This window comes from Notechis scutatus, chromosome 3 (genome assembly GCF_049901735.1).
Source record: "Notechis scutatus isolate UNSWTSFEM ecotype Mainland chromosome 3, rNotScu1.2, whole genome shotgun sequence".
NCBI lineage: Eukaryota > Metazoa > Chordata > Lepidosauria > Squamata > Elapidae > Notechis > Notechis scutatus.
The window spans coordinates 51,915,634-51,940,543 of NC_142011.1; the positions used below are offsets into that span (position 1 = coordinate 51,915,634).

General features: G+C 39.0%; 2 protein-coding genes across 4 annotated transcripts in view; one reads left to right on the forward strand and one right to left on the reverse strand.

The window, feature by feature from the left end:
- LOC113419011 (uncharacterized) overlaps positions 1–24,910 on the reverse strand; it is a 42,033-nt gene that overhangs the window by 14,566 nt on the left and 2,557 nt on the right. Inside the window, exons 1-4 of one of the 2 annotated variants that reach the window (XM_087959858.1) lie at positions 5,656–5,733; positions 3,910–4,335; positions 2,319–2,431; positions 1,419–1,516 (exon numbers count right to left, since the gene is read on the reverse strand). In XM_087959858.1, the coding sequence (XP_087815984.1) occupies positions 1,419–1,516; positions 2,319–2,431; positions 3,910–4,335; positions 5,656–5,672 (654 nt within the window). In that variant the 5' untranslated portion in view covers positions 5,673–5,733. Of the gene's footprint in view, positions 1–1,418; positions 1,517–2,318; positions 2,432–3,909; positions 4,336–5,655; positions 5,734–24,910 lie in introns of those variants that run through there. The other variant, XM_087959857.1, reaches the window with a different exon arrangement.
- Positions 14,216–24,910, forward strand: part of BAK1 (BCL2 antagonist/killer 1) — a 30,723-nt gene continuing 20,028 nt past the window's right edge. Inside the window, exons 1-2 of one of the 2 annotated variants that reach the window (XM_087959860.1) lie at positions 14,216–14,422; positions 23,886–23,996. In XM_087959860.1, the coding sequence (XP_087815986.1) occupies positions 23,918–23,996 (79 nt within the window). In that variant the 5' untranslated portion in view covers positions 14,216–14,422; positions 23,886–23,917. Of the gene's footprint in view, positions 14,423–14,472; positions 14,908–23,885; positions 23,997–24,910 lie in introns of those variants that run through there. The other variant, XM_026677811.2, reaches the window with a different exon arrangement.

Sequence of the window (24,910 nt, forward strand, 5' to 3'; positions counted from 1 at the left end):
GTTTCCAGAAACATCTGGAACCGATCCATGTAGGCCTCCCAGTCTTCGGTCTCTGGATTGAATGGAGCGGGTGGTATGGCACCGCTGGCCATGTTGCCGTTGATGGTGCGTGTTTGACCACGTGCTCTGTAGGTTGCTCTGTAGGTTAGTCAGCTCTTCGGTCTCCGAATCCCACCTTCGTCGCCAGTGTTAAGTTTGGAGAATGAGGAGACCAGACATCTGACCAGTGACTTCAACTCTTTAATAATAACAGGAATCAGAATGGAACAGAGCAATGCTATGGGCAGCAGTAACCCTTTTATAGGGTTAGCTGCTGCCTTATTAACCAATGGAACTGCGCAACAGGTTCCAAATACTGACCAATAAGGACAGTCCCAAAAGTAACCAATCAGGGACTGGTTCTGGCCCAATCCCAAGTGTTGTATAAGGACCAATCAAATGTGCAGGTTTTCAACCCCTAATTTACATTTAGGTTATTCACTTTTATTGATTCACAACACCATCCAAGTTGTTAAGATTATTTCTGCATTTATGTCCTACCATTTTTCTTAGAGCTCAAGGCGGGAAGGAGGGAGGGAGGGAGGGAGGGCTCCCTCATTCCCCACCAATCACCAACCTATATAATGTTGAGAGAGAGAGAGAGAGCGCACTTCAATTCAAATCATGCTGTGAGCTCTGTGGTTGACTGAAGACTTGAACCTGGATCTTCCCTGTCAAATTCCAACATATTCATATACCAAAAAGTCTGTGACTGCAAATAAAGTATTATTATTATACTGTATATACCAAAATATATGCATATATTTATATGTGCAAGAGCACAGACACACAGACTCATGCTCCCCACTGTGCTCTTCTTGAAGATCTTTCCTTTTATTGCACATCAGAGTAGAAATAATAGAACTACTAACAGTAGGAATTCTAGTAGAAATACTAGTAATAATAACACAACAACATAGTGTTTCTGATTCCAGGAAAATACTTTGAGTAGAGGTGACAGGGTAAGATGACCTATCAGCATCTTATTAAATCTGTATATTTCTTGGAGAACCTAAGAAAACATGTGATTTCTTTAAGGAGGTCTTCAAACAGAGGTTGGATGTCGGGTTCCATGTTTCCGCCAATAGAAGACACTCACACTGTAGCCGTGAAAACCAGATGATCTCTAAGGTACTTTCCAAGTCTAAAATTCTACCTCTTTGATGGAATACATTGCTTATGTTCTCAAACAATTTTTCTTGGAATTGTGGGGTGTGTGTAAGCCTCCAGGGTTTTGCTTTTGCTGTGGCTTTCTTACCTTCCTGAATGGAATTATATTTGCTAATATAAAAAATGTCTCTTGCAGCAGCAGCAAAAAGACAAGCAAGGGGAGAGAAAGAAAACACCTTTCTAAAAGCTTCTTACTATCTCATAATTACCATTTTAGAAGCAGGAAGCCTCCGGCGCTGCTTGTACATATTGATGAGTCTGTTCCAGGGAGAGAGCTCCGATTTTGCAGGTTCTTTTTGTACATCTTCTACAGAAAAGAAAAGCCACATCACAACAGCTTTCAACAGCCAGTGTTTTCCCAGGTTTTGCCTCCTTCGCTTACTCTAGACAATAAAAGTATCATGTATTTGGCTCTATTTACTTGTGTGGTGCAAAGAAAACAGGCAAAAATAAGAAGCAATTTAAAGTGAGAAACTGCTCACATGCCCAGAACAGCAGGACATTTGCACATGAACTGGGAGTGTCTTTGGATTCTCCAACAATTGACCAAACCTACATGCAGCTCTCTCACCCCTTGCCTTTTGCTCCAACTCCGTTCAATTAAGAAGAGGAAAGAAAGGGCCCTGAGGGGGAGGATTAGATAGGAAGTAAAATAGATATTATAGAACAGCCATCTACAGTAGCCCAAAAATCACAAATTGGTAGCACCTTTTCCGACTAACACATTTTATTAAAATGAACAAACTTTTGTGAGCATCTAAAAGCATACAGTATGCTTTTTAATTACATGTGTTGATGAGAAAAAGTGTTACAAGATTCCTTCTAATTCTAGGAAAGTATAGTGTATCCTTCTTCAAATTACACAAGAATAGGATTCTCTTATTTCCAAGAGAACCAGCCAATATAGTCAGATGGAGTGTAGTGCTCCCAATAGTTCATTTTTTACCCATTTTAATGGCCCTTCTAGCACGGTACAATATAGTATAACATGTCTCCCGGTTTCTTCAACTTTAAACTCTCGGTATTCATGTATCACAGGAGATTAGGGCAATAGGATTAACAATAGCTATTTGAAAAATAGATCAGAAGAACCCTCCTTCATTTTTCACCTTTCAGCAGATGTTCTGTTTCATCTTCAGCATTACAATCCTTAATATCTGTCATGGATCCAGCAGCCAATGAGACTCCATCTTCTGCACATATAATTGGGGTGATTTCATGCCTAAATCCAAAACATGATTGCACTTGATTCTTTACCTATCTTGGGGATAGGTATTTCTCTTCCCACCTTAATACTTATGGCCAAATCCTTTGTTTATTTGGCCTATTCGTGGTACCTCATAAACATAAACACAGACATAGCCGGAGTGAATAAAACCAGCAATATTGATAGCAGTGTTGCTTGGAGTGGGGAAGGAGAATGAATTGGATTTGCTGGGATCACACGTATCCAGACACTATATTCCTTATTTGACTGTATAAATTAAGCTATTAATCTTTCTGCTAATCAGCCCAGTGACTCAGTCCCCATGATTATAATTATAGAGTGTGGAAAACTCTTCACTCAGAAAAGCTTACATAAAGCATTAGTCCTGGTGTCATTGTTTATGTAAACCATAATACTCAAAGCTACCTTCGCAGGATAACTAATTCTACTAATTCCTAATTACTACTAATTCTCACACAAAAGCCCCGCAAAAGATTTAGTTTGTGGAACCCAAATTAACTTTGTCACATTTTATTTCAGAAAAATCCTTAGGATCCCCCCCTTTTGTGTGTGTGTGTGTGCGCGAGAGAGAGAGAGAGAGAGAGATAATTGTTTGGAGTGTGTTCCAAGGGCCTTTCTTCTGTGAAATGAATATTCTCTGTTTTTGCATCAGTGTTCCAAGAATTGGGGCACCATAGGATGAAACAGACTAGGCCTTTCTGTGAAAAAGCTCATCTAAGAGCAGCAGCTCAGAGACAAGCAAATTTGTGCAATGTTGCCACATGAACTCTGACAAATGCCAACATTCACTTCTGCATATTTCTCAGTAAGAGCAGCTCTCCCATGAACAAAGTTACTATTATTATGTATTAATTAAATTTATATCCTGTTTTAGAGCCTACATATGTCCCCCTGTGCTAAGTCTAGTTCTGCTGGATTTTTCTCTGACTTTGCATCCTTCACTCCTGGCAGCAAGTCAAAATGATAACAAGTGGCTACTGTGAAACATTGGCAGGCTGCCAACTCTGCTCTTCCTTCCGTGCATGTCTTTCTGGATAGTACAGAGCCTCATACCATGGGCTTTAGTTAGCTGAAGACCCTCATGCCACCAATTCAGTGTATGATAGTCTATCTAAAGGAAAGTTAATAAGGAAACCTATTGTCTTAGCCAATCATAGCCAAATAAAAATAGGAACAACTTGACCGCTAACTAATTCCTAAGGTAATACAACTAGAAGCTAATTAATACAAATCCCTGTTGGTTTATTATCTAATTCTCTGTTCACATTCTGGCATGAATGGCACAAGGCTTAAGTGAACTATGCCAGTCAGTCCAAAAAGAGAATCACTTTTACTTGTCCCTGATAACATGGGAAAGAGCCAGTCTCAGATTGTACACCATGGAAAGTAGTAGTCTACTTAATGTGAGGCCAATCAGAAATGTTGATTCACATTATGCTTTGTAGCCACAACATTGGTGGTACAATACTTACTTTCCTAGTGTTCCTCTATCACTGGAATTGTGGCCCTCCTCTCCTGCAGCAGAAACTCTTTCATTGTTACTTAGCATAGATTCAGCAAAGGACTCTGTGTCTCCTAGGTCCATCCTGGTTGAGTTAAATAAAGCAGAGACTTTGTTCTCATCCTTAAGGGAAGTGTCTCCAAGAGTTGCTTCCTTCATCAGGGGGAGCTCCTCAGTATGGCTACTTATTACCATTGGGCAGATTTCACTCGAAGTCATCTTGGGAATGGGAGGCTCTTGGTTTGGGATGGCTACTTCAGTGTCAGACAGGGCACAGTCCAAGAGCTCACTTTTGATGTCATCTTTCTCTTTCACACCTGCCGTAGGTTTTTCCCCTTCTTGGGTCACATGCCTGCTGCCTCCAAATAGGTTTCGGAAGAACTGAAGCACCCAGGCCCTGTTGGAAACAGAGGAGGCTGTAAGAGTTTCCATTGTGAGACAGTTATGGGGCAAGATGGCTGCTCCACTCAACAGATTGAAAGCGGGGCTTCAAACTGAAAACCCAACTGCTCAGAATCCTCTAGGAATTCTAAAGTTCTCTAAAGGGGGTGGGGTCTAAGAATGGGGACTTCCTGGATTTCAGCATCTTAGATCAGATGTCTATCCCTCCCATTACACTTTCGTAGATTAGTGGCTTCCAGGTGTATTGAACTGTTTTCTTCCCTAAAAACAAGACCGTTGAGAGAAGAAGTCATAATCTAATACTCAGAAATTCTATAATGAGGAAGGTTTCCACATAAACAGCTGTGTCGTGGACCTAAATTATTGATCTCTTGGTAATTAGTAACATTTGAATAATGATCTTCTATAGGAGATAACAGGATAGCTATAATGCAGCCCAACAGTGGGATGCATCATTCATCCAAATATCCCAGTATTGCCTTTTATTGTCTGCCAGTGTTGTTGCGAAGCTCAGGCACCATAAGCTTATGCCGATAAGAACTTGATCCCTGAATTTGAGAAAGATACTTTTCTTGGTGCTTCTTGCCCACCTAAAAATATGAATCAGCAAATCAGCAAATTCAGGCAAAGCAAAGAGCATTTATTAAGGGGGGGGGAGTCAATTCTTTTTAGAGGGCACAGAAATAAAGGATTCATATATTCAGTTTATGTGATACATGAGAAAACAAGGGAATCAGATAAAGAAAGACATTGATTACATGTGAGATTTGAACAATAGAAAATGTGGCAAGTGGCAAAATTATGGGCTACATTACTCTTTCTCAGCTGAGTTTGTATCTTCTTTAAACTTACAAGTGTATTCAAGGACTTTCAGAATAGACTCTGTTGTTTAGTGCTGAAAAGGCAAGTTCTTGCATAGCAAAAGACATGGTCTTGGCTGAGAAATAAAAAACTGCTCTCTTGAAGATTTTAAAAAAAGGTTAAACTGCCATGTTAAAAGTACTAATATCATCTTTCAAAATGATAATAATGAAGCCTAAAACACCAGCAACCTCTCCAGAATCTTAAAGAGAAATGTCATGTCTCACATTGTTCAACTCTTTTCAATAGAAGTACTAGACTGGACGCGGTGCCTCAGTGGCTAAGACACTGAGCAGGTTGGCAGTTCAGCGGTTCGAATCCCTAGCACTGAGTAACGGAGTGAGCTCCCGTTACTTGTCCCAGCTTCTGCCAACCTAGCAGTTTGAAAGTATGTAAAAATGCAAGTAGAAAAATAGGGACCACTTTGGTGGGAAGGTAACAGCATTCTGTGCACCTTCGGCGTTTAGTCATGCCGGCCACATGAACACGGAGACATCTTCGGACAGTGCTGATTCTTCGGCTTTGTAACGGAGATGAGCACTGCCCCCTAGAGCCGGAAACTACTAGCACGTATGTGTGAGGGAAACCTTTACCTTTACTACAGACTGAGCCAAGAACCTTCAGATGTAAAGCATGTGCTCTACTAGCAAAATGTCAATATCTTCTGGGATAAGCAGTGTACTTTTACAGGAAGAAACTTTCTGTGTCTTTGTGTGTATACATATGAACATATGCGTACTTGTATGAATGTGTGGCACTTCTCAAGTATTGTAAGGCAACACTTTTCAAGTATTGTAAGGCAGCTCACAATACTATCAGACTGTAATATCAAACTACAGTCTATATAAGCAATGGCAAAAAAAAACCCAAGAACACAAAGCGGTTTGGAGCTATTAACATGGCCCTGCCCCACCACTTTGTTTATGAAGGATCGCAACTGACTGGTTTTTCTTGCATGGCTGGCTGCTGGGAGTGCACTATTGTTGGGAGAGGCAAAGCAGACACCAATAGATGCATTGTGAGTGCTCTCATTCCCGGAAACTGTTATAACAACAGTTCTTGCTTTGTTTATTCCCAAAGCAGAGAAAAGACCATCTATCAGGCAGAGCAAATTTATACTGGCAGTCTTTGTGCTGTTTTAGAGACTGAAGGTAAGCACATTAAACTCACTCTCTTGATATGCCAAAAGAGTGCTGACTTCTGGAGGTGCAAACTCACATTTGGTGGGCATGCAGCCCTATCAAGTTATCCCTACATGAATGCCTCTGCTTTATCTAGATTGAGTTTTTTTTAAATTTCAAGTGTAATTAAATACTCTTGACCCTCTACTCTCTCTCCAAATTAAATCAGTTTTAATTTACGGCAATTCTTCTTCTTTTTTTTTAACAAATCGTATCCAGGTCCATTCAGTAGCATTTCCATTAGCTATTTTCTGGTAATTGCAGCAAAGCTAATATTGTTGTGAACAAAACAGATCCTCGAACTAGCAAGACCTTAAATTTTCAGGCTAATATTTGAGAGCTCTTAATAAACAGGAGAACATAGTATCTCAGTGTACTTAAAACTAAATCAGACTTCTAGTCTAAACATTCTTTTCTTTTAGTGCCTACATTGCAAATGCAATGAAAATTAAGTATTCAGACACTTTGCACTTAGATTTTAACAGGCCACTGTATCATCAACCACAGGTTATTTATGATAAATAATATAGCAATTCTCACTGGAAGATGTGGGATAGGGCTAGATATGTATTAGGTTCATCACTGTCTAGCTTTTGAACCCAAAGAAGCTGCCATTTGTAGTCCTCAACTTACAACCATTCATTTAATGACTGTTCAATGGCACTAAAAAGTGTCCACACTTATGACCACTGCAGGATCCCCATGGCCATGTGATCAAAATTCAGACACTTGGCAACTGGCTTGTATTTATGACAGTTGCAGTGTCCTGGGGTCCCGTTTACGACTTCAGAGAAGCACAGTCAAGGGGAAGGCAGATTCACTTAACAACCATCTTGCTAACTTAAAACTGCAGTGATTCACTTAACAACTGTGGCAAGAAAGGTCGTAAAATAGGGCAAAACTCAATTGTCATACCAACAGAAATTTTGGGCTCAGTTGTGGTCATAAGGACTAGCTATATCATTGTTTAGTTACATTAGCAATTACAACTGCAAGTCCAGAAGTCTGGAATTCACTGGTTCACTTGCAGTCATCGTTGCTACTAACACAATGGCAATGGAAAGAACCTTTGTTTGGCCTGAGAGGCTAAGCACTGATGGACCTAATAAGTACACAAATAGGAAATGACAAAGTAATTCCATGGCTACAGGCAAGACTGGGAAGCCAATACTCCCCACCACCAAAGAAAGCTGTGACTTCCATCCTCTCACCACAAAAATTGCAGGAATTAATCCATGACATCATCAGGAACTCAACCCAAGTCCTTCAATCGAGGACTATATACTGCACGAGACAAAAAGAGGGCTGTGAAAATATTTACAGACCCCTCACATCCCGGACATAAACTGTTTCAACTCCTTCCCGCTATAGAGCACTGCACACCAGAACCACTAGACACAAGGACAGTTTTTTCCCGAATGCCATCACTCTGCTAAACAAATAATTCCCTCAACACTGGAAAAAGGTTCAAATACCACTACATTACTATTAATCTTCTCATCATCTTATCACATCCTCAACTTGTGACTGTATGACTGTAACTCTGTTGTTTGTATCCTTATGATTTATATTGACTGTTTCCTAGTATGATTTTATTAAGTGTTGCACCTTATGATTCTTGACTCTGACAAATGTATCTTTTCTTTTATGTACACTGAGAGCATTTGCACCAAGACAAATTCCTTGTGTGTCCAATCACACGCCAATAAAGAATTCTATTCTATTCTATTCTATTCTATTCTATTCTATTCTATTCTATTCTATTCTATTCTTATTCTAATGCTATTCTTTGCTATTTTTATTTGGTTACAAAATTATTGTGCATCTGATGCAGAGCCCATTAAATTTTAAGTTATGATTTTAATTAAATTTTAAGGCATGTTAAATATTTTTTAGCTCCAGCATGTTACCAGAATCTTTTGTCATAGACTTCTGTGTTCCAAAAAGGTTTATGTATGCAGTTTGCATAGTGTCACAAGAATTATATGGCAGTCAGCAGAAACATTTCTGCTGTCAGATGGCACATAATAAAGATGTGTTTGATCTAGGGAACGCCTGATGGATGCTTTGTCCAGGCCCCTGCATGATTTGAAATGTCTTTCAACCTTTGAATTAGAACAACTTTCATCAGATAGAAAATAAAGAATATGTCAACAGCTAACTGCATCACACTCATTCATTTTTTAGAACAAAAATAGCTCCATAGAAATACTAAAAAACCTTATATCTAGATTGAAATATCATTTGTGATAATTATCTTCAACAACTTCCATATTATTATTTGGGTACATTAACTGAAATATTAAAAAATGCTTCCATCAAACTCTAGTCCAATTTTCTTTCAAGGAGGCCCATTCCGATATATGATTGTGTTTTTTTATTATTGTATGTTGCAGATGTTTTATGCTCTTATAGAAATTGTCACAGGATTAAGATTCACCATTTACAGTGCTTTGCTGTTCTCTCTCTCTGTCTTTTTTTTGGGGGGGGGAGGAGAGCTGTTGCAGAACTGTCAAATGCAAACTATCAGATACAGTCAAAAAAGTGTGCATGTCAGCTACCAAATGCAGGCAATTATGCATGATTTTAAAATGTTTCCTTTCAACCGCTTACATACAGGTTTCTCTGCCATTTGTATTACAGGTAATCCTTGACTTACAACAGTTCATATAGTGACCACGGAAAGTTGCAACTGCACAGGAAAAAAGTGACTTATGACCATTTTTCACACTTTACCACCATTGTAGCATCCCCATGGTCACGTGATCAAAATTCAGATGCTTGGCAACCGGCTCATATTTGTGATGGTTGCAAAGTGCCAGGGTTACATGATCAACTTTTCTGATCTTCTGACAATCAAAGGCAACGGGGAAGCCGGATTCACTCAACGACCATGTTACTAATGTAATAACTGCAGTGATTCACTTAACAACTCTGGCAAGAAAACTTGTAAAATGAGGCAACACAACACAAATTAACAACAGAAATGTTGGGCTCAACTGTAGTCGTAAGTTGAGGACTACCTGTATATCCCATTTTATACAATTTTATTTAATCTGTTACATTTCTATCCCACCTTTGAGTAGTGAACATACACACATACAATCCTGTGTAGTGGATTGGGCTGAGAGAGAGTGATTGGCCCAAAATCACCAGCCAGCTTTCATGCCTAAGACAAGACTAGACTTCATCATGGTTGAAAGCATGAGGGTTTCCTTTGCCACCTGACATTCAAACCCATGGGAAACCGCTGTCCTGTCTTGCAAGCTCCTTGCAAGGAGCAGCCATATAGAGCAGTGGTCGCCAACCAGTGGGTTGGAGACCACTGGTGGTCCACGAGAAAATTTTGGTGGTCTGCAGAGAAATGTTCCCCCCCCCCAAAGCACCCCTCAAAGCAATTAATCCAGCTGCATGGGAACACAAGGCTGCGTCGCCCACATGGCCTGCGGGAACAAAAGGCTTGCGTCCCTTGCATTGCGAAAACACAAGGTAGTGAGGGGAGGGGGAAAGGGTAGAGGGGGGAAGCTTGCCCCACGCCCCTCGATTGGCCACTGGGCTGCCTCTTTCTGTTTCTTTCCACTTCTGCTTTTGGCTGCACGCAAGGAAAGCAGCAAAAGGTTTTCTTTCTCTCCCCCAAACTCCGCCAGAAATGTGTCTTTGGGACCCTGCAAGGCATCCTGCTCCAAGAGGCTGCACCGGCGCGACAAGTCTCACAAAGACTCATTTCTGGCAGAGCTTGGGGGAGAGAAAGAAAGACTTTTGCTGCTTCTGCTGCTTTCCTTGCATGAAACCAAAACTCATTCTCTCTCTCTCTCTCTCTCTCTCTCTCTCTCTCTCTCTCTCTCTCCTCCCTCCCTCCCTCCCTCCCTCCCTCCCCCCTCTCTCTCTCCCCAACCCCCTGAGAATGGAGCTGGAGACAGCATCCTGCGATCCCAAATAAAGAATGATTGATCAGTAGGAAAACAGGGTGGGGAATTTTCCCGCAGACTTTTTTGGGGGATTTTCCCAGGGTCTCTTATCCGTGGGATTTAAAATTATGAGTTTGGTGGCCCCTGAGCTCCAAAAAGTTGGCGACCCCTGATATAGAGCACAAGAGGGCAATTTCCCATCCTCTCTTTGTCCAGGAAGTTTCTGTGCAACCAATCTACTTGCCAGTTCTTTGTTCCTAGCCATCACAGAGATATCTTAACTCACCATTTCTCACGAGGAAACTCTAGTGACCTCTTTATTTAACATCTACATGAACTATTCTTCTGCCTTAATATTCTGAGACCATCGTCTGTGAACTGTCCTTAAATATCACATTTCGGTTCTTACTATGTTACAGAACCCCTGATTATGACATTGAACATGCAAACAAGCTAAATACACTACTAACATCCTGCCCACACACTTTTATCTTTCTTGGTGATTTCAATCTACCTCATATTAACTGGACCCTTAACAAATGTACAACTGAACCCACACATGCAACCTTCTACAATGCAGAAACAAATCTGGGACTAGAACAACTAGTAACCAACAACACTAGACTTAACAACTGCCTCGATCTCATCTTCTGCAATAGTTTGAATTCAATTCACGGAATACAAATTAAAGAACCCTTTTCCAACAGTGACCACAACATGATTGACTTTTGTTTCAACATACGTCCACACAAAAATCATCACAATGACGGAATCCCCAAATATAACTTCAAAAAAGGCAACTATGATCTTATAAACAACGATCTCTCATCCCTTGATTGGCAATTTCTATTCTCTGGATGTAATACTGTAGAAGACCATTACAACATATTTTTACTTGAAGTCAAAAGAGTCATCAAACTATATGTACCATTAACTCCCAAAACCAGAAAAAACAAATTATCCATAACAATAAGGAAGCTTCAATTCAAAAAGAAATCACTTTGGCGGAAAAACAAATCTGGTCACGTTGCCAACTTCAAAAGCTGATACAAAAATTTATGCCACCAGATAAAAACTGAATGCTCAGATAATTGATAAAAACTCAATTATCACATTAAACAAGAAGAAAACCTACGCACAAATTCCACCTGCGCTTTCTACAATTTTTTAAACAACAAACTAAAAGACTCAAGGTCCATCCCCCACCCCTGAAAGGACCAAATGGTAAAGACTGCAATGATGACACCATTAAAGCCAACCTCTTTAACACATTCTTTGGCTCAGTATTTGTAAACAGCAATGGATCATGCCCAGTATTTCCTAGTTGAACAGACAACTACAATGATCTAATACATATCGATTTTACAGAAGACAATGTTGAAAAAGCACCACACAATCTAAAACCATCTCTATCTATTGGACTGGATGGAATATGTGCCTACTTCTTTAAAAAGCTATCCACTGCCATAGCCGAACCTCTAAGCATAATCTTTGAAAAATCTTTCAGGACCAGTTCCTTGCCAAAACAATGGTCACAAGCCACGGTCATCCCCATCTTCCTAAAGGGGGACCCCAGGCTAGTTGAAAATTACAGACCAATCTCTTTATGCTGCGTCACCTGTAAATTCATGGAATCAATTATTAACCAATCCATCATCCTCCACTTAGAGACAAACAACCTACTCTCTAATAAACAATTTGGTTTCAGGAAAAAACGATCATGTAATCTGCAACTGTTACACTGCAAAAACATATGGACTACACAACTTGATCAGGGCAAAGCAATAGACGCAATCTACATAGACTTCTGTAAAGCCTTTGATTCAGTGGTATACGACAAACTACTCCTAAAACTAAAATCTTACAGTATCTCTGGACACCTGCATAATTGGATAGAAGCATTCCTGTCAAACAGACAACAAATGGTCACAATTAGGAGCGTGTTATCAAATTCTGTACCTGTCAACAGTGGTGTCCCCCAAGGCAGAGTTCTAGAACCAACTCTTTTCATACTCTACATAAATGACCTCTGTGATCATATCAAGAGCAACTGCGTTCTCTTTGCTGATGATGTAAAGCTATTCAACATCACAGGCAATACTGCTACCCTTCAAAAAGACCTTGACTATGTATCAGAATGGTCAAACAAATGGCAACTTCAAATCTCAACAAATAAATGCGCTGTCTTACATATTGGCAAAAAAAAAAAAATCAGGAAATAAAATACAGGCTGAATAGTCAAGACCTTGTTTATGATCCAAACTCTGTCAAGGATCTTGGAGTGCTCATCTCTAATGACCTAAGTGCTACAGCCCACTAACTACATAGCCAAAAAGGCGTTAAGAGTTGTTAATCTAATCTTATGTAGCTTTTTCTCTGGTAATATTACACTAATAACTAGAGCATACAAAACATTTGCTAGACCAATACTCAAATACAGCTCATCAGTCTGGAACCCACATTACGTATCTGATATTAACACAGTTGAGAAAGTTCAGAAATATTTCACAAGAAGAGTTCTCCACTCCTCTACTCATTGCAGAATACCTTATGCCACCAGACTCGAAATTCTAGACCTAGAAAACCTAGAACTATGCCGACTTCGGTCCAATCTAAGTATAGTATATAAAATCATACATTGCAATGTCCTACCTATCAATGAATACTTCAGCTTCAACCATAGCAACACAAGAGCAAACAATAGATACAAACTCAAGGTTAATCGCACCAAATTTGATTGCAGGAAATACGACTTCAGCAACAGAGTGGTCAATGTCTGGAATACTCTACCTGATTCTGTGGTTTCTTCCCCAAACCCCAAAAACTTTAACCTTAGACTGTCTTCTATTGACCTCACCCCTTTCCTAAGAGGCCTGTAGGGGGCGTGCATAAGCGCACCAATGTGCCTACCATCCCTGTCCTATTGTTTCTTTTATTTTTTTTATTTTTCTTATGTGTATCCATGTATTCATAACTATGTTTTTACTTATATCTATTATCTTGTAAGCAATTGACAAAAATAAATAAATAAATAAATATCTTGGTGAGGTGAGGTATCAATATATCTTTATCCCTGATGAATTAAGTGATGCTCCTGATGCTCTATCCCAATGTCTGGAGATCATGGGGAATAACAGGCTTCAGCTGAACTCTGGCAACACTGAGTGCATTTTAAATAATGAATTAAGAATCAAGTCACAAAAGAAATATATGAAAGAAAAGTGTGTGAGTGGCAAAAAAGGAAGCTTCCAAAAATACACAGCTGAATGGAGTTAATAAGTAAGGTGAGAAACTAGGCAATGTAGAAAGTGGTAAGGAACAAAAAATGGTTTTCAGAGAGATAGGGAGATGTGGTGTTTGAAGGGTAAGGCATCAGGCTAGAAATCAGAAAACCCTGAGTTCTAGTCCCACCTTAGGCATGAAGCCAACTTTCTCAGCCCTAGGAGGGAGGCAATGACAAAACACTTCCAAAGTAAAGGGACTAGCCCAGGAATCAACGCTAACCACACCCCGCCAAACAAAACTGGACACACAGGACGAATGGTATTATTGTATACGCAGGGGTCTTCAAACTTGACAGCTTTAAGACTTGTGGACTTCAACTCCCAGAATTCCTCCACCAGCCAGCTTAGTTCAGGAATTCTGGGAGTTGAAGTCCACAAGTCTTCAAACTTGCCAAGTTTGAAGACCCTTGTTGTGTAGACTTAGCAAGTTTCCCCTTTTGGATTTTTCAAACCCCTTTTCTGCGCTTTGCATAACCGTCTCCTGCCAGGGGATACAGTGGTGTGCCTCCCACGTGTGCGAACGTACGTTTTCGAGCCCCGTTTGCGCAGGGCAAAAGGAAGCGATTTCCTTCCCACCCACCCCATTTCCCCGCACAGCATACGGCGGCTACGAAGAACACGCCCTCTAGAGGGCGCTGCCAGAAGTCCCGTGGCTTTCACCTGCTTTGCATCTATGATTATTTTTATTTTTATTATTATTTTTTTAAACTTCATCCTTCCTTTCGGAGCAAAGGGTCTTTCGCTTGCCCAGCAGCGCAAGATTGCGGGCGGCAGAGAACGAAAGCGGCGCAGGAGCCGGGCGAGGCCCTGTCCACTTTCTTCTGAGCAGCCCGTGGAAAAGAAGCGGGGTGAGTGCCGCGGCCGGGAAAGGCGGGGAATCCGCGCGAAGGCGGGTCCTGACGTTGTGGGATGCCCGAGCCGTGCAGGAGCCGCGATCTTCTGCCTCTTCCCGGTCCAAGGAAGCAGGAAGAAACATTGCATCTGTTTCTCTTGTGGGGGGGGGGCGGTTTTCCTGGGTGCGTCACGGGGGTGGGGGGTTCTTCGAAGGCTCTTCGGGCCTTCGGCTGGATGCGGAGCTGGGGATGCAAGGCTGCTGGCGACGCTTTGCGCTCTGAAGCGCCGCCTGCTCGGCTGAGCAAAAGTGCGCCGCAGGCCTAGAGGTGCTTCCTAGGAGCAGGAGGGTCAAGCAGGGAGGACCCGGGGAGAAGGACGAGCCTCCAGGCGAGAGATTGCCGCAAAGCAGAACGTAACTCTCCACCTCTTCTTCCCTCCGAGCTTTGCGGTGCATCGCCGGGGCTAAAAACCTGGCCCTCGTCCTTTAAAGATAGATATTGTAAGTTGGGAACTGCGGGGTGTCAGTTATTCCGGATTAATGTGCGTATGACCCGGGGCGTGAAATTTAGAAGGGGTGTCCGTGTTTTCCTAACGGACTTACGGTCATTTCCCCCCTCTTAGCGATGGTACTGTTAACAATGACAAATGTTCGAGGTGAGTTATAAATGTCCATTGGCGGTGGTTTTAACTTGGTCCTTATTTCTTGTGCCTTATAATGTTGGGCTGCACGAAGTACTGCTGCCTTTTCTTGGGAGTAACAAAAACCAATTTAAAACTAGCACCGGAAAGTGTAAGGGTTGCTCCGATAACGTTGCGATAACTAAAAAACCCTTTAGTTTTAACTGTCCACAGCAAGACGGGTTATCACAAGTATTAAGTGTTCTGTTGCCAGAGTTAACATTTGTTTCACCTGAATTTAATTTATATATATATGTGTGTGTGTTTGCACAACAGGAAGCATATGAGATGGGATCTTATTGGGTTGCATGAATCTAGCCAGTTTAGCTTTAACTTAAGTTTCATTGTGTTTTGCCAATTCGTGTATTTGCATGGAGTTTGTTAGTAGATAGTTTAATTATGTTTTGTCAAAATCTAACTTACGATATAGCTTTAGAACATTGGCAACTTCCAGATCTATGCACCTCAACTCTCAGAATTGTCAGCAGTAGACATACTGGTTGGGGAATTCAGGGAGTTCAAGTTCATGTATCTGGAAGTTAGTAAAGTATTTGCATTAGTTTAAGGTGGATTTTTTAGGAATATGGTTCTAGAATTGTTCCGTTAAAGATTAAACTATTATTAAATCTGACTGTGTTCACACTATAAATATAAAGTACTGTTTCAGCTTAGGTATCAGAAAATGAAGCTTTTCTGAACCTCCTTTACCTAACAATTAATCATTGTTTCTCCTACGCAAATATGAATACCATGTGTTATCCAGGACACACAAAAAAGTACATAGCATAGGAGTGGCTTTAGGTGGCTTCTACCCTAATTTGGATAGTCCAGAGATATTTGACTTTCACTTTCATAATTATCAAAAATGACTTCATCAGTTTAATCTATCAGTCACAACTCTTCATGTTCCATTGCAGATTTAATTTGGGGATAGCTGAGGAACAGGAAGACAGAATAAAAGGAGAGAGAGAAAAAAGCAAAGAATTACTTTCGTAGTTGGTTTCCCTCTAAATAAGCAACAATACACAAAAGTAACAGTAGTTGCAAAGTGACAAGAATGAAGCAGTTAAATACCTCATGCAGTTGTAAATTAACATTGTTTGGTTTCCAGAGGTAGAGTCCTCAGTTGAGATTTATTCTTGGTGTTTTGTTATCAGTGTGGTTTTTATTGGTAGCGGTAGGGAAGTGGTTTGCCCTTAGTACCTTCTGAGATTTTTTTTTTTTGGGGGGGGTGAGTTTTGTGCCTTGGTATTCCTTGATGGCCTTATATTAAAGTAAGAACCAATCCTATCCTAGTTTTGCTATTTACTGTGAAAGAGAATAAAGAAACAAATAGAATCGCCATCCCCTTCAAATTTAGATGCCAACTTAATGATTTGTCAAAATGACCTGCCTGTTTAATACACTCTTTAGCTCCTGTATATTTCATGATTTGAGAGAATCTGGTTGAGTTCACAAAAGACACTAAGCTAAAATTAAACCATGTGGTAAAAAGAATGGGATATATAAACTCAATCAGCTGTTTATTTAATTAGCCATGGTTAAATGAATGTATAATTAAGTTGTTTAGAGACAACTTTCCCAAACACATGGTGGCATTTGGGCCAGTAACAACTGGAATAATTTGTTTAACAAAATAGCCTTTATGTTTGATACAGTAAAGTTCAAATAGGACTTCTTAAGAATCTGTCTTAGGTCAAGTTGATTTTCTCTGTAGCCTTGCTACAGGCAAACCAAGACTAGGATGTGCGGTAAATGATTTACTATGATAAAAGGTCAGAGGAGTGCAGTACAAGAAGTTAACACGGAAGACTATAAATTCTTTTGTGTGTAGCAGGCCCAATGGATTGTTTACTCCAAGAAAGCAAGAGGATTCTTGTATTATGTGCACTGGGATTATTACTGTTCACAAGGCTGGCAGTTGCATGTGAGAAACATTTATTGCCTGGAGTTGCCAGTTGGTTGCCTGGAGGAACTGCAGCATACTTCAGTGATTTTGTTGTTGTTGTTGTTGTTGTTATACAGGTAGTCCTCGACTTAACAATAGTTCATTTAGTGATAGTTCAAAGTTACAACATCACTGAAAAATGTGACATGATCATTTTTCATAGATACAACCTTCGTAGCATTCCCATGATCATGTGATCAAAATTCGGATGCTTGGCAGCTGGTTCATATTTGTGACCTTTGCTGTGTCCCAGGGTTGTGTGATCTCCTTTTCCAATCTTCTGACAAGCAAAGACAATGGGGAAGCCAGATTCACTTAATAGCCAGGTTACTAACTTTTCAAGCACAACAATTCACTTAACAACTGTGGCAAGAAAAGATGTAAAATAGGAAAAAAATTCACTTCACAAATGTCTCACTTAACAACAGAAATTTTGGGCTCAATTGTGGTCATAAGTCGAGGACTACCTGTATTAATTTGCTAATTGTGTTCATGGACTTAGTGAAGCATCATTTCATCTGTGCTTGGCAGTTGTGGTTATTGTTGAACCTAGTTCTCCAGCAGCAGGACGCATTGTTGTCCTGTCTAAAACGCCACCAAGAAAATTAAAGGGCAAAGGGAGGAAAATGACTGCAGGAGTAACCAGTGAAACAAAAAGTGGTGATTAAAAGCAGCATGTCTTTTGTTGCATTACAATGGAATATGGGAGCTATAGCAGGGAATTGAAGGAAGAAAAGAATGAGGCAATATGCTTGGGGTTTCTTTTTATGGGAAACCATTCTGAGTATTATAGGCCCTTCATTAAAGCTGAGCAATATTTTTCAAGCTTCCATACAATCCTGAAGATGATGCTCCTTTCAGAATTGCACTTATTTGACTGGGGGGAATCTTAAAGAAATATATGCTGGCTTTTGAATAGGAGAGAGATGTGGTGTTTGCATGATCCCTAAAACACTTTTTTCATATCGTTTTTGTGGTTCTTAATCCAGCTGTTCCCTTTATTGCCAGAGATCAGATTGAAAAGCACAAAACTATATTAAACTTAGAGCAGCTTTTAGCTAACTTTTCTGCTCTAGAGAATAGACAACACTTAGAACCAGTGTTATCTCTATGCCTTTTTGTTCCTCCTGTAAATTATAACTTTAATTAGAAATTGGAGAAGAATCTTATTTGCCTCTCTAGCAAGAATAAGTTCCATGTCCAAAAACGAGCGACTGTAGACTGGGTATGTCTGAGCCTGCCTGGTAAGAAAAGTTGGCTAAGAGGCTAGTGGTAACAATAGCCAACAGGACTGGGCAGGTTCATAGCAGATTAGGCTATTAGTAGGTAGGAATTTTGATGGCTGCTTATTAAATGAGGAGAGAGAGGTGGTCTGAGGGATCACTTCTCTCCCTTCATTACTTTCTATCTCTCAGAGTCTGATAGAACAGATATTCTTCATGTCCCATCCATTAAGCAATGTTCTCTGATGAGCAGGGTCTACTCTATGACAATTCACTACAGCCCACTCACCACACTTACTTGCTGCGACCAACTCCGTGCGGGACAATTCGCTCTGGCCAACTTGCTATGGGACAAGCCACTGCAAAGCAAGACTTATGCTAATATATCAAAGAAGTGGTGGAATAGAATAATTAAATAAAGGATGCAAAAGGAGGGACATAATGAAATGTGAATGACAAAAATTAAAATATTTTTAATTTATTTTAAATAATTAATGTGAATTGTCTAATTGTCCCACGGTGAGTTGTCCTACAGCGAGTTGGTCGTGGTGAGTTGGCTGTGGCGAGTTGTCCCATTCTGTTGTAAACATGCCTTTCCTTTGAAAACCCTCTTGTCCTCCCAGTCATCAGCATCATGCCTTAAATGCTATTTGCTGGGAACCAATAAAGGAAGATACCACACACTAGTCCAGACAAGCAAGTTTCCCAATTGAAAACAAATTGACCACTATATTAGTTAGAATGCTGGACTTAGATGATGTTTTTATGTCATCTAAAGTATTGGAATATTGGAATATTCATCTTCTGAATAAACACATCAGAATTATATCTGTGTCCAAACAGTATCAAAACATGCTGACTATATTATTTTTTCTTTAAAATCTGTTAAGGTTTTTTAAAAGCAGTTCATTAGCAATAATTTCAAATATTGTGTTCGCTTAGTTTGCCATTTGAGTAGTAGACTAGGCACAAATTCTATTTTTGGTTTGTGCCTCTCCAGTATAACTTTGTATTCAATTTCTACCATTAATTCAGTTTTGAGGGGGAAAACCAATAGTGGTTAGGGGGGAAAATAACAACCAGAGTGTTGGAAAGAATCTCTACATAAGACCAAGAGGCAGAACATCAAGGCTTCCATCAACTAGAATTGTTGAATGGGCAGCGGCTGTGAACAAAATAATACATTTTATATTACATTCACTTTTCATTGCCTTCAGTCAACAAGCTATATTATCCAGGATTGACAGTTTTCCCCCCAACAGGAACTCTCTGCAAATAAAGAGAAAAAGGAACAGCCAAGTGAATTATGTATCTGTAAATGAATTATCAAGTAAACAGTCAATAGAGGAAAAATTGGCGTACTCAGCCCTGGCATAATGTGGTAAATCATGCTACACAAATTACCTTCCTAGTGCAACCCAATATTATTTTGAATAAAACCTTTCAGGAAACTTAAAGATCTAGAATTCTGTGAAATTCCTTGGCAACATTGGTCTCGCTGTCATAACTTGATGCAATGGTAATTTATCAGTTTCCATTATTAATGGCTTTAGTTTTTCATTGCACTGATGTATGAAGGGCTCATTGTAGTCTCCATGGTGATTTTGTACAATTGTATCATCGTACAAAATTAGTTGCCAACATGCAGCGACATTTTTCTACCAAATAAATAATGAAATAGGAATAACATTTGAAAAAATATTTTATACACACACATACATTCAGTGATAGACACAATTTGCTAAATGGGCTAATTCTCATGGCATTTCCTATTCTTTTGTATGTGTGGCAAAGAGTTCGGTCATATAAATATAAAATAGACTCAGCAGATTATTTCATTACTGCCAGTAATTTATTACTGAGTGCCCTCATAGAAGATATGTCTTTTCCCTTTTAACCATCTGTGAATTATTCTGAACAAAAATATGGATTATTATGACATTTCAAGGACTCAGAAATTTATTCAAGTAAGGGGAAGAAAAATGTTCTAGCTTAAGACTAAACCCTTATTTATTTAGAATTTAAGATCCTATTGCAGAGATTAGTTATTTCTTTATACAGAGGTTCTCAAACTGTAGTTGTTGACCAGAGTCCCAAGCAAATTAAAGAGGGGGCTGCACTATCTTTTAAAATGTTGCTTCAGGCATGGGATTCAGGCTTGGATTGTAAGTGGCGCTAAATTTACAAACCAGTAGTCCACCTGCTTACATTTCTTAATAGTGCTGCAAGACTTCTCTGTGTTGAGGTCCTTAAATTACAGCATATAAATCTGAAAGGAATATTTGTATGCTGTCATGTTTATTTAGTTTAGAAAATATTTACATTTAGGCATTGAAATCTGGTCTATTAAAAAAAAAGGTTACTAAGGTTTTTGTAATTTGATTTTATTGAAACCTAACACATTTGTGAATAGAAATGGGTTGACCCCATTGAGATGGACCAGAGTCTCATTTCTACATACTGTAATACTTTTGATATCTGTTGATCATGTGGCAAACTATTGCCACATATTGGCAATCCACTTGATGTCTTAAAACTAAGTACATGGCCCCAGCACCTCTGTGAAGGTGTTAGTGTTGTAATATATCTGTTGTCTGCAGACACACGTGTTAATGAGAGTCAGTGTTTTTCTTTGTTTTCCTTTCTAAAATTGTATCATTCTATTTCCTTGAGGAAAAACTAGGAAAGTTTGAAAAAGCACCTTTGTGACAACCATGACCTGGATGACTGAGAATCTCCTTAGAAAACTGTATGCAATATATTTCTTGCCAAACTCTAGCCCAATGAAATAATATCTTTTATTCATGGGAAGGACAGTTCCTATGCAACCATATATGATTTGTCATGTTAGAGGGTCACATTATCCCAGAATTCGAAGAGACTACCACCTCTTTTAACAATAAGGCGTATCAGAAGCAAATGAATTGTTAGATTTTCCCTACAGTACATTCAGATCATTAAAATGTATTTAGGGTGTATTGCACTCTCCAAGGAGTATATTTTAAAATATGGACATCAGATTTTCTATTTTGGAGGTGCAGTATAAAATGTTTGAGGATTCATTGACCCATATGATATGGTCATGGGATAAATTGATATCTTTTTGGAATAATGTGTTAATATGTATAAGCAAATTTATAGGAAACTCTCTAAATGTTAAGGATGTTAATATGAGATTGAACTATTTACCAAAATGTTGGAATTTGTTTATCAAGAATTATGGGTATGTCACATGGGGGAGCTAGAAGAATCATATTGAGAAATTGGAAAAGTGATATTATTTAAAATGTTAAGCAATGTTTGTCAGAAATACATGATCTATATGGTTTGAAAAATCCAGTATTCCTTACTAATCAGAAGATGCTGTAATATTTGTTGTTAAGGTAGATCTATTTTGTAATATATATTTATTAGAAGTCCAATGACTATTACAAATATTTATAAGGAATGTTTTTCGTTTTTCTCCTAATTTATCTGAAGTTGTATTTTTTTTTTTACTTTCTTTTTGGTTCAGTCTCTATTTAAAAAGGTAAAAGTTTAAAAAATATTTTTATCCTGCATGTTAGAAATGTAAAAATAAACCTATGAAAATACAAGCAATTTCAGGGCATCCATCAGCTGATTGATTGATGTATCATCAAGTCATTTTGAGTCCTAGGCACCACATAGATAGATGTTCTCCGTGACAATTTATCCCTAACCTGTTCTTTCAAGTTTCCCAAGGATGCACATGTTGCCTTTGTTCATCCACCTTACTCCTAGTCAACCTCTTCTCTTTCCTTCCAATTGGAAAAGAGTTAATTCAGCACAATTCTAGTGGTTTTCTTTTGCAGAAGGAATGAAAGAGGAACCAGAACCAGTCCTAAGTAAATAGATGCATCAGAAGGCAAAGCCAGGAATAAGCAACTGCTTATCAGTTTGTCCAAGTCATACAGATCCTTAGTGCTACCTATAAAACAGACCTTTGCCTCTTCTGTTTTTCCAACTCCTATAGTAGTTGCATACAAAGAGCAACAACTTCCTTCTATCATGAAACCCTTTCTTTATCAAAATTATGCCTAAGGTGATTCTTGGAAACCATTGCATACGACCAATAACAGTGAAAACAGAAGTAGACCCAGGAAGACACAGAGGTTGATAAATCTAAACCACATAATTCCTTACATAAGCAAGAAAAGGGGCCCTCCAAACAATTAACAACATCTATATTCAACTGATAGAGTCAGAAATTGGGTCTTGAGTCTCATTAGATTATAAAGTGGGTTTTTTTGGTCCAGAGCAGATTTTTGGGATTGTTAAGGGGATTAGAATTTTTGGGCTCCATTAATCAGAAATAAATAAGCAGGCCATCCAGCCAACCATTGTGTTGTATACCCACTGAATTGTGAGTTTATCATACTCTTCCAGAATATCATCATTTTCTTTCCCTCCTCTTTCAACAGTACTGTTTACCAGCCTGTCAGACAGCCCTTCAGAGCAGCACCAGATTCTCTGCTTAGTCATATAAGCATTTACTTCAGCTGCATATTACCTTGAGTTTGGGCAAACATGGGTTTGGGCAGATAAGCAAATCACTCCCAAACATCTATTTCTGCCAAAAAATCAAAATGGCCATTACTTTTAAAAAAAACAGCCCAAAATTGCTGAAAGAAAGGCTAAAACTGAGTGGACTTCAGATATAAATGTCTCTAATTTAAGCTGTAATTGGGAGAAAGCAGGTATCAGAAATGGGACCATGGCTCATCTACTCTTTAGAGGCCAAGAAAGCAAAGAATTGCACTATGTTTAATTTAATAATAAACACTTATAGAAAAAAATCTATTGTTTTATACCAAGCATAATGGGAGCCCTCAAAGAGATACATAAGACTTCCTCAATATCTGTAATTATTGAGTTCATAAGACCTGAACACCCTAATTTTACAAAAACAACACCCTGCATGGAATTGCCTCTTTAAAGGCACTATAATAATACTTAGGTTCTTGGTTAGGACTTGAAGTATTAAGTTTTAATAATAAGTCTTACATTTTATATAAAGCCTAATGTACAAATATATGACTAAATCATTACTTTATACTTATATTTTATTTATAAATATGTTCTCTTATTGCACAACTTCATCAGATATAGACATATTTATTTATGATATCAATTTGCCAATCTCAGAATTGAAGGTATGGGTATTGCATATATAGGTATATTACCTATCTGTTGACATCCAACACTGTCTCAGCAATTATCATTTTATTATGTTTATTTCTTTTATATGGTGTTTTTATATCCTTGTAAGATGCCTTGAGTATCCATGTGCGAGTAGGCGGAAATATAAATTTTCTAAATAAATAAATCAATTCAAACCATTGCAAGTATTTTTTAAGAAGTTCTCATTTCCAATCTGCTTTTCGGGAGCTGTTTTTGCTGTATATCTATGAGAATAATGAGAATGATAGTGTCAAAAATTAAGTTAAGGAAGTTAAGGATTGATGTTTGTGGAGGAAGGAGTGATGGGGGGGGGGATTGCTTTTCTAAGAAAATGAGGCAGACTTTTGAGTGATGAAAACGAGAGTTGGGCCTGTGATCCTGGAACAGTTATAAGGACTATTTTGTCTGTCCCATAACCTTTTTCAGGTTAACTCAGTTCTACCAAAGCACGCACCAGCATGGCTTCATGGAATGGCAGAAACCCAGCAGACAGGAGAAGAACAGGAGAAAGGCGCAGATCATCTCAAGAAACATCAGGTAAACATGATTGCAGCTCTTCCATTGACTCTGATGACGAATAACCAGTTGGCAAGCTTCTTAAGTAGCATGGCAGTAGCAACAGCTTTTGCTAAGAATAAAGCTCTATCATATTTTAATGCTTTTTGTAGGAATTTATGTAGCAAGATCAGCTCGGATCAGAAGAACAAATAGATCATGGCATAGAGTACATCAAACACGCCTGCCAATGCCAGCTCAGAAGCACCAAGATTTAAGCAGAAGGTGGATTAATATATAGGAAGGGGAGCAACCCTTCACTTCTTGCAGTAAATTATCTCTGAATATACTAAGAGTTACAATCTTCACCTCCTGCTTCCAGTGTGCCCCATCCCAAATCTAAAATCTAACACCTATTATTGATATATGGGGAGGTTCAAATTTGGAGCAAGTTTGTTTAGGATTTTTGAATTCAGATTTTGAGCAGGCATGTTTAGGACTTTCTGTCTTTCTTTCTTTGAATTAATAAGTGTGTGGTGATTGCTTTTCCAATTATTTAATTCTCAAATTTTAAAAAAGCTACATCCAAACCTTTTGCTTAAGTGGAGAAAGCACTTTCCTCTCTCTTTTTGCTTCTGGTTTCTTACTCCGACAAGAAAAGTTGGCAGCAATGGAGGCCAAGAATTTGTTACATCTCTGGCTCCTGGTAGAGTTGGATTGACAACCCCACATACCCCATTATCCCTGTTACACGTCTCTTTGAAAGCCTTGGTCACAGAAAAGTCTTATCCATGTTTTCTGCCCGCCAGGTGACTGATAATAAACATCCCTATTATTTGGAGGGCGCCAAAGTCAAGCCATTGCAAAGTGACTAACTGTATATATAATCAGTATTGCTTTTGTATCAAGGAGATAAAGGGGACTACTATATGAGTAATCATCAGGTAGAAATAATT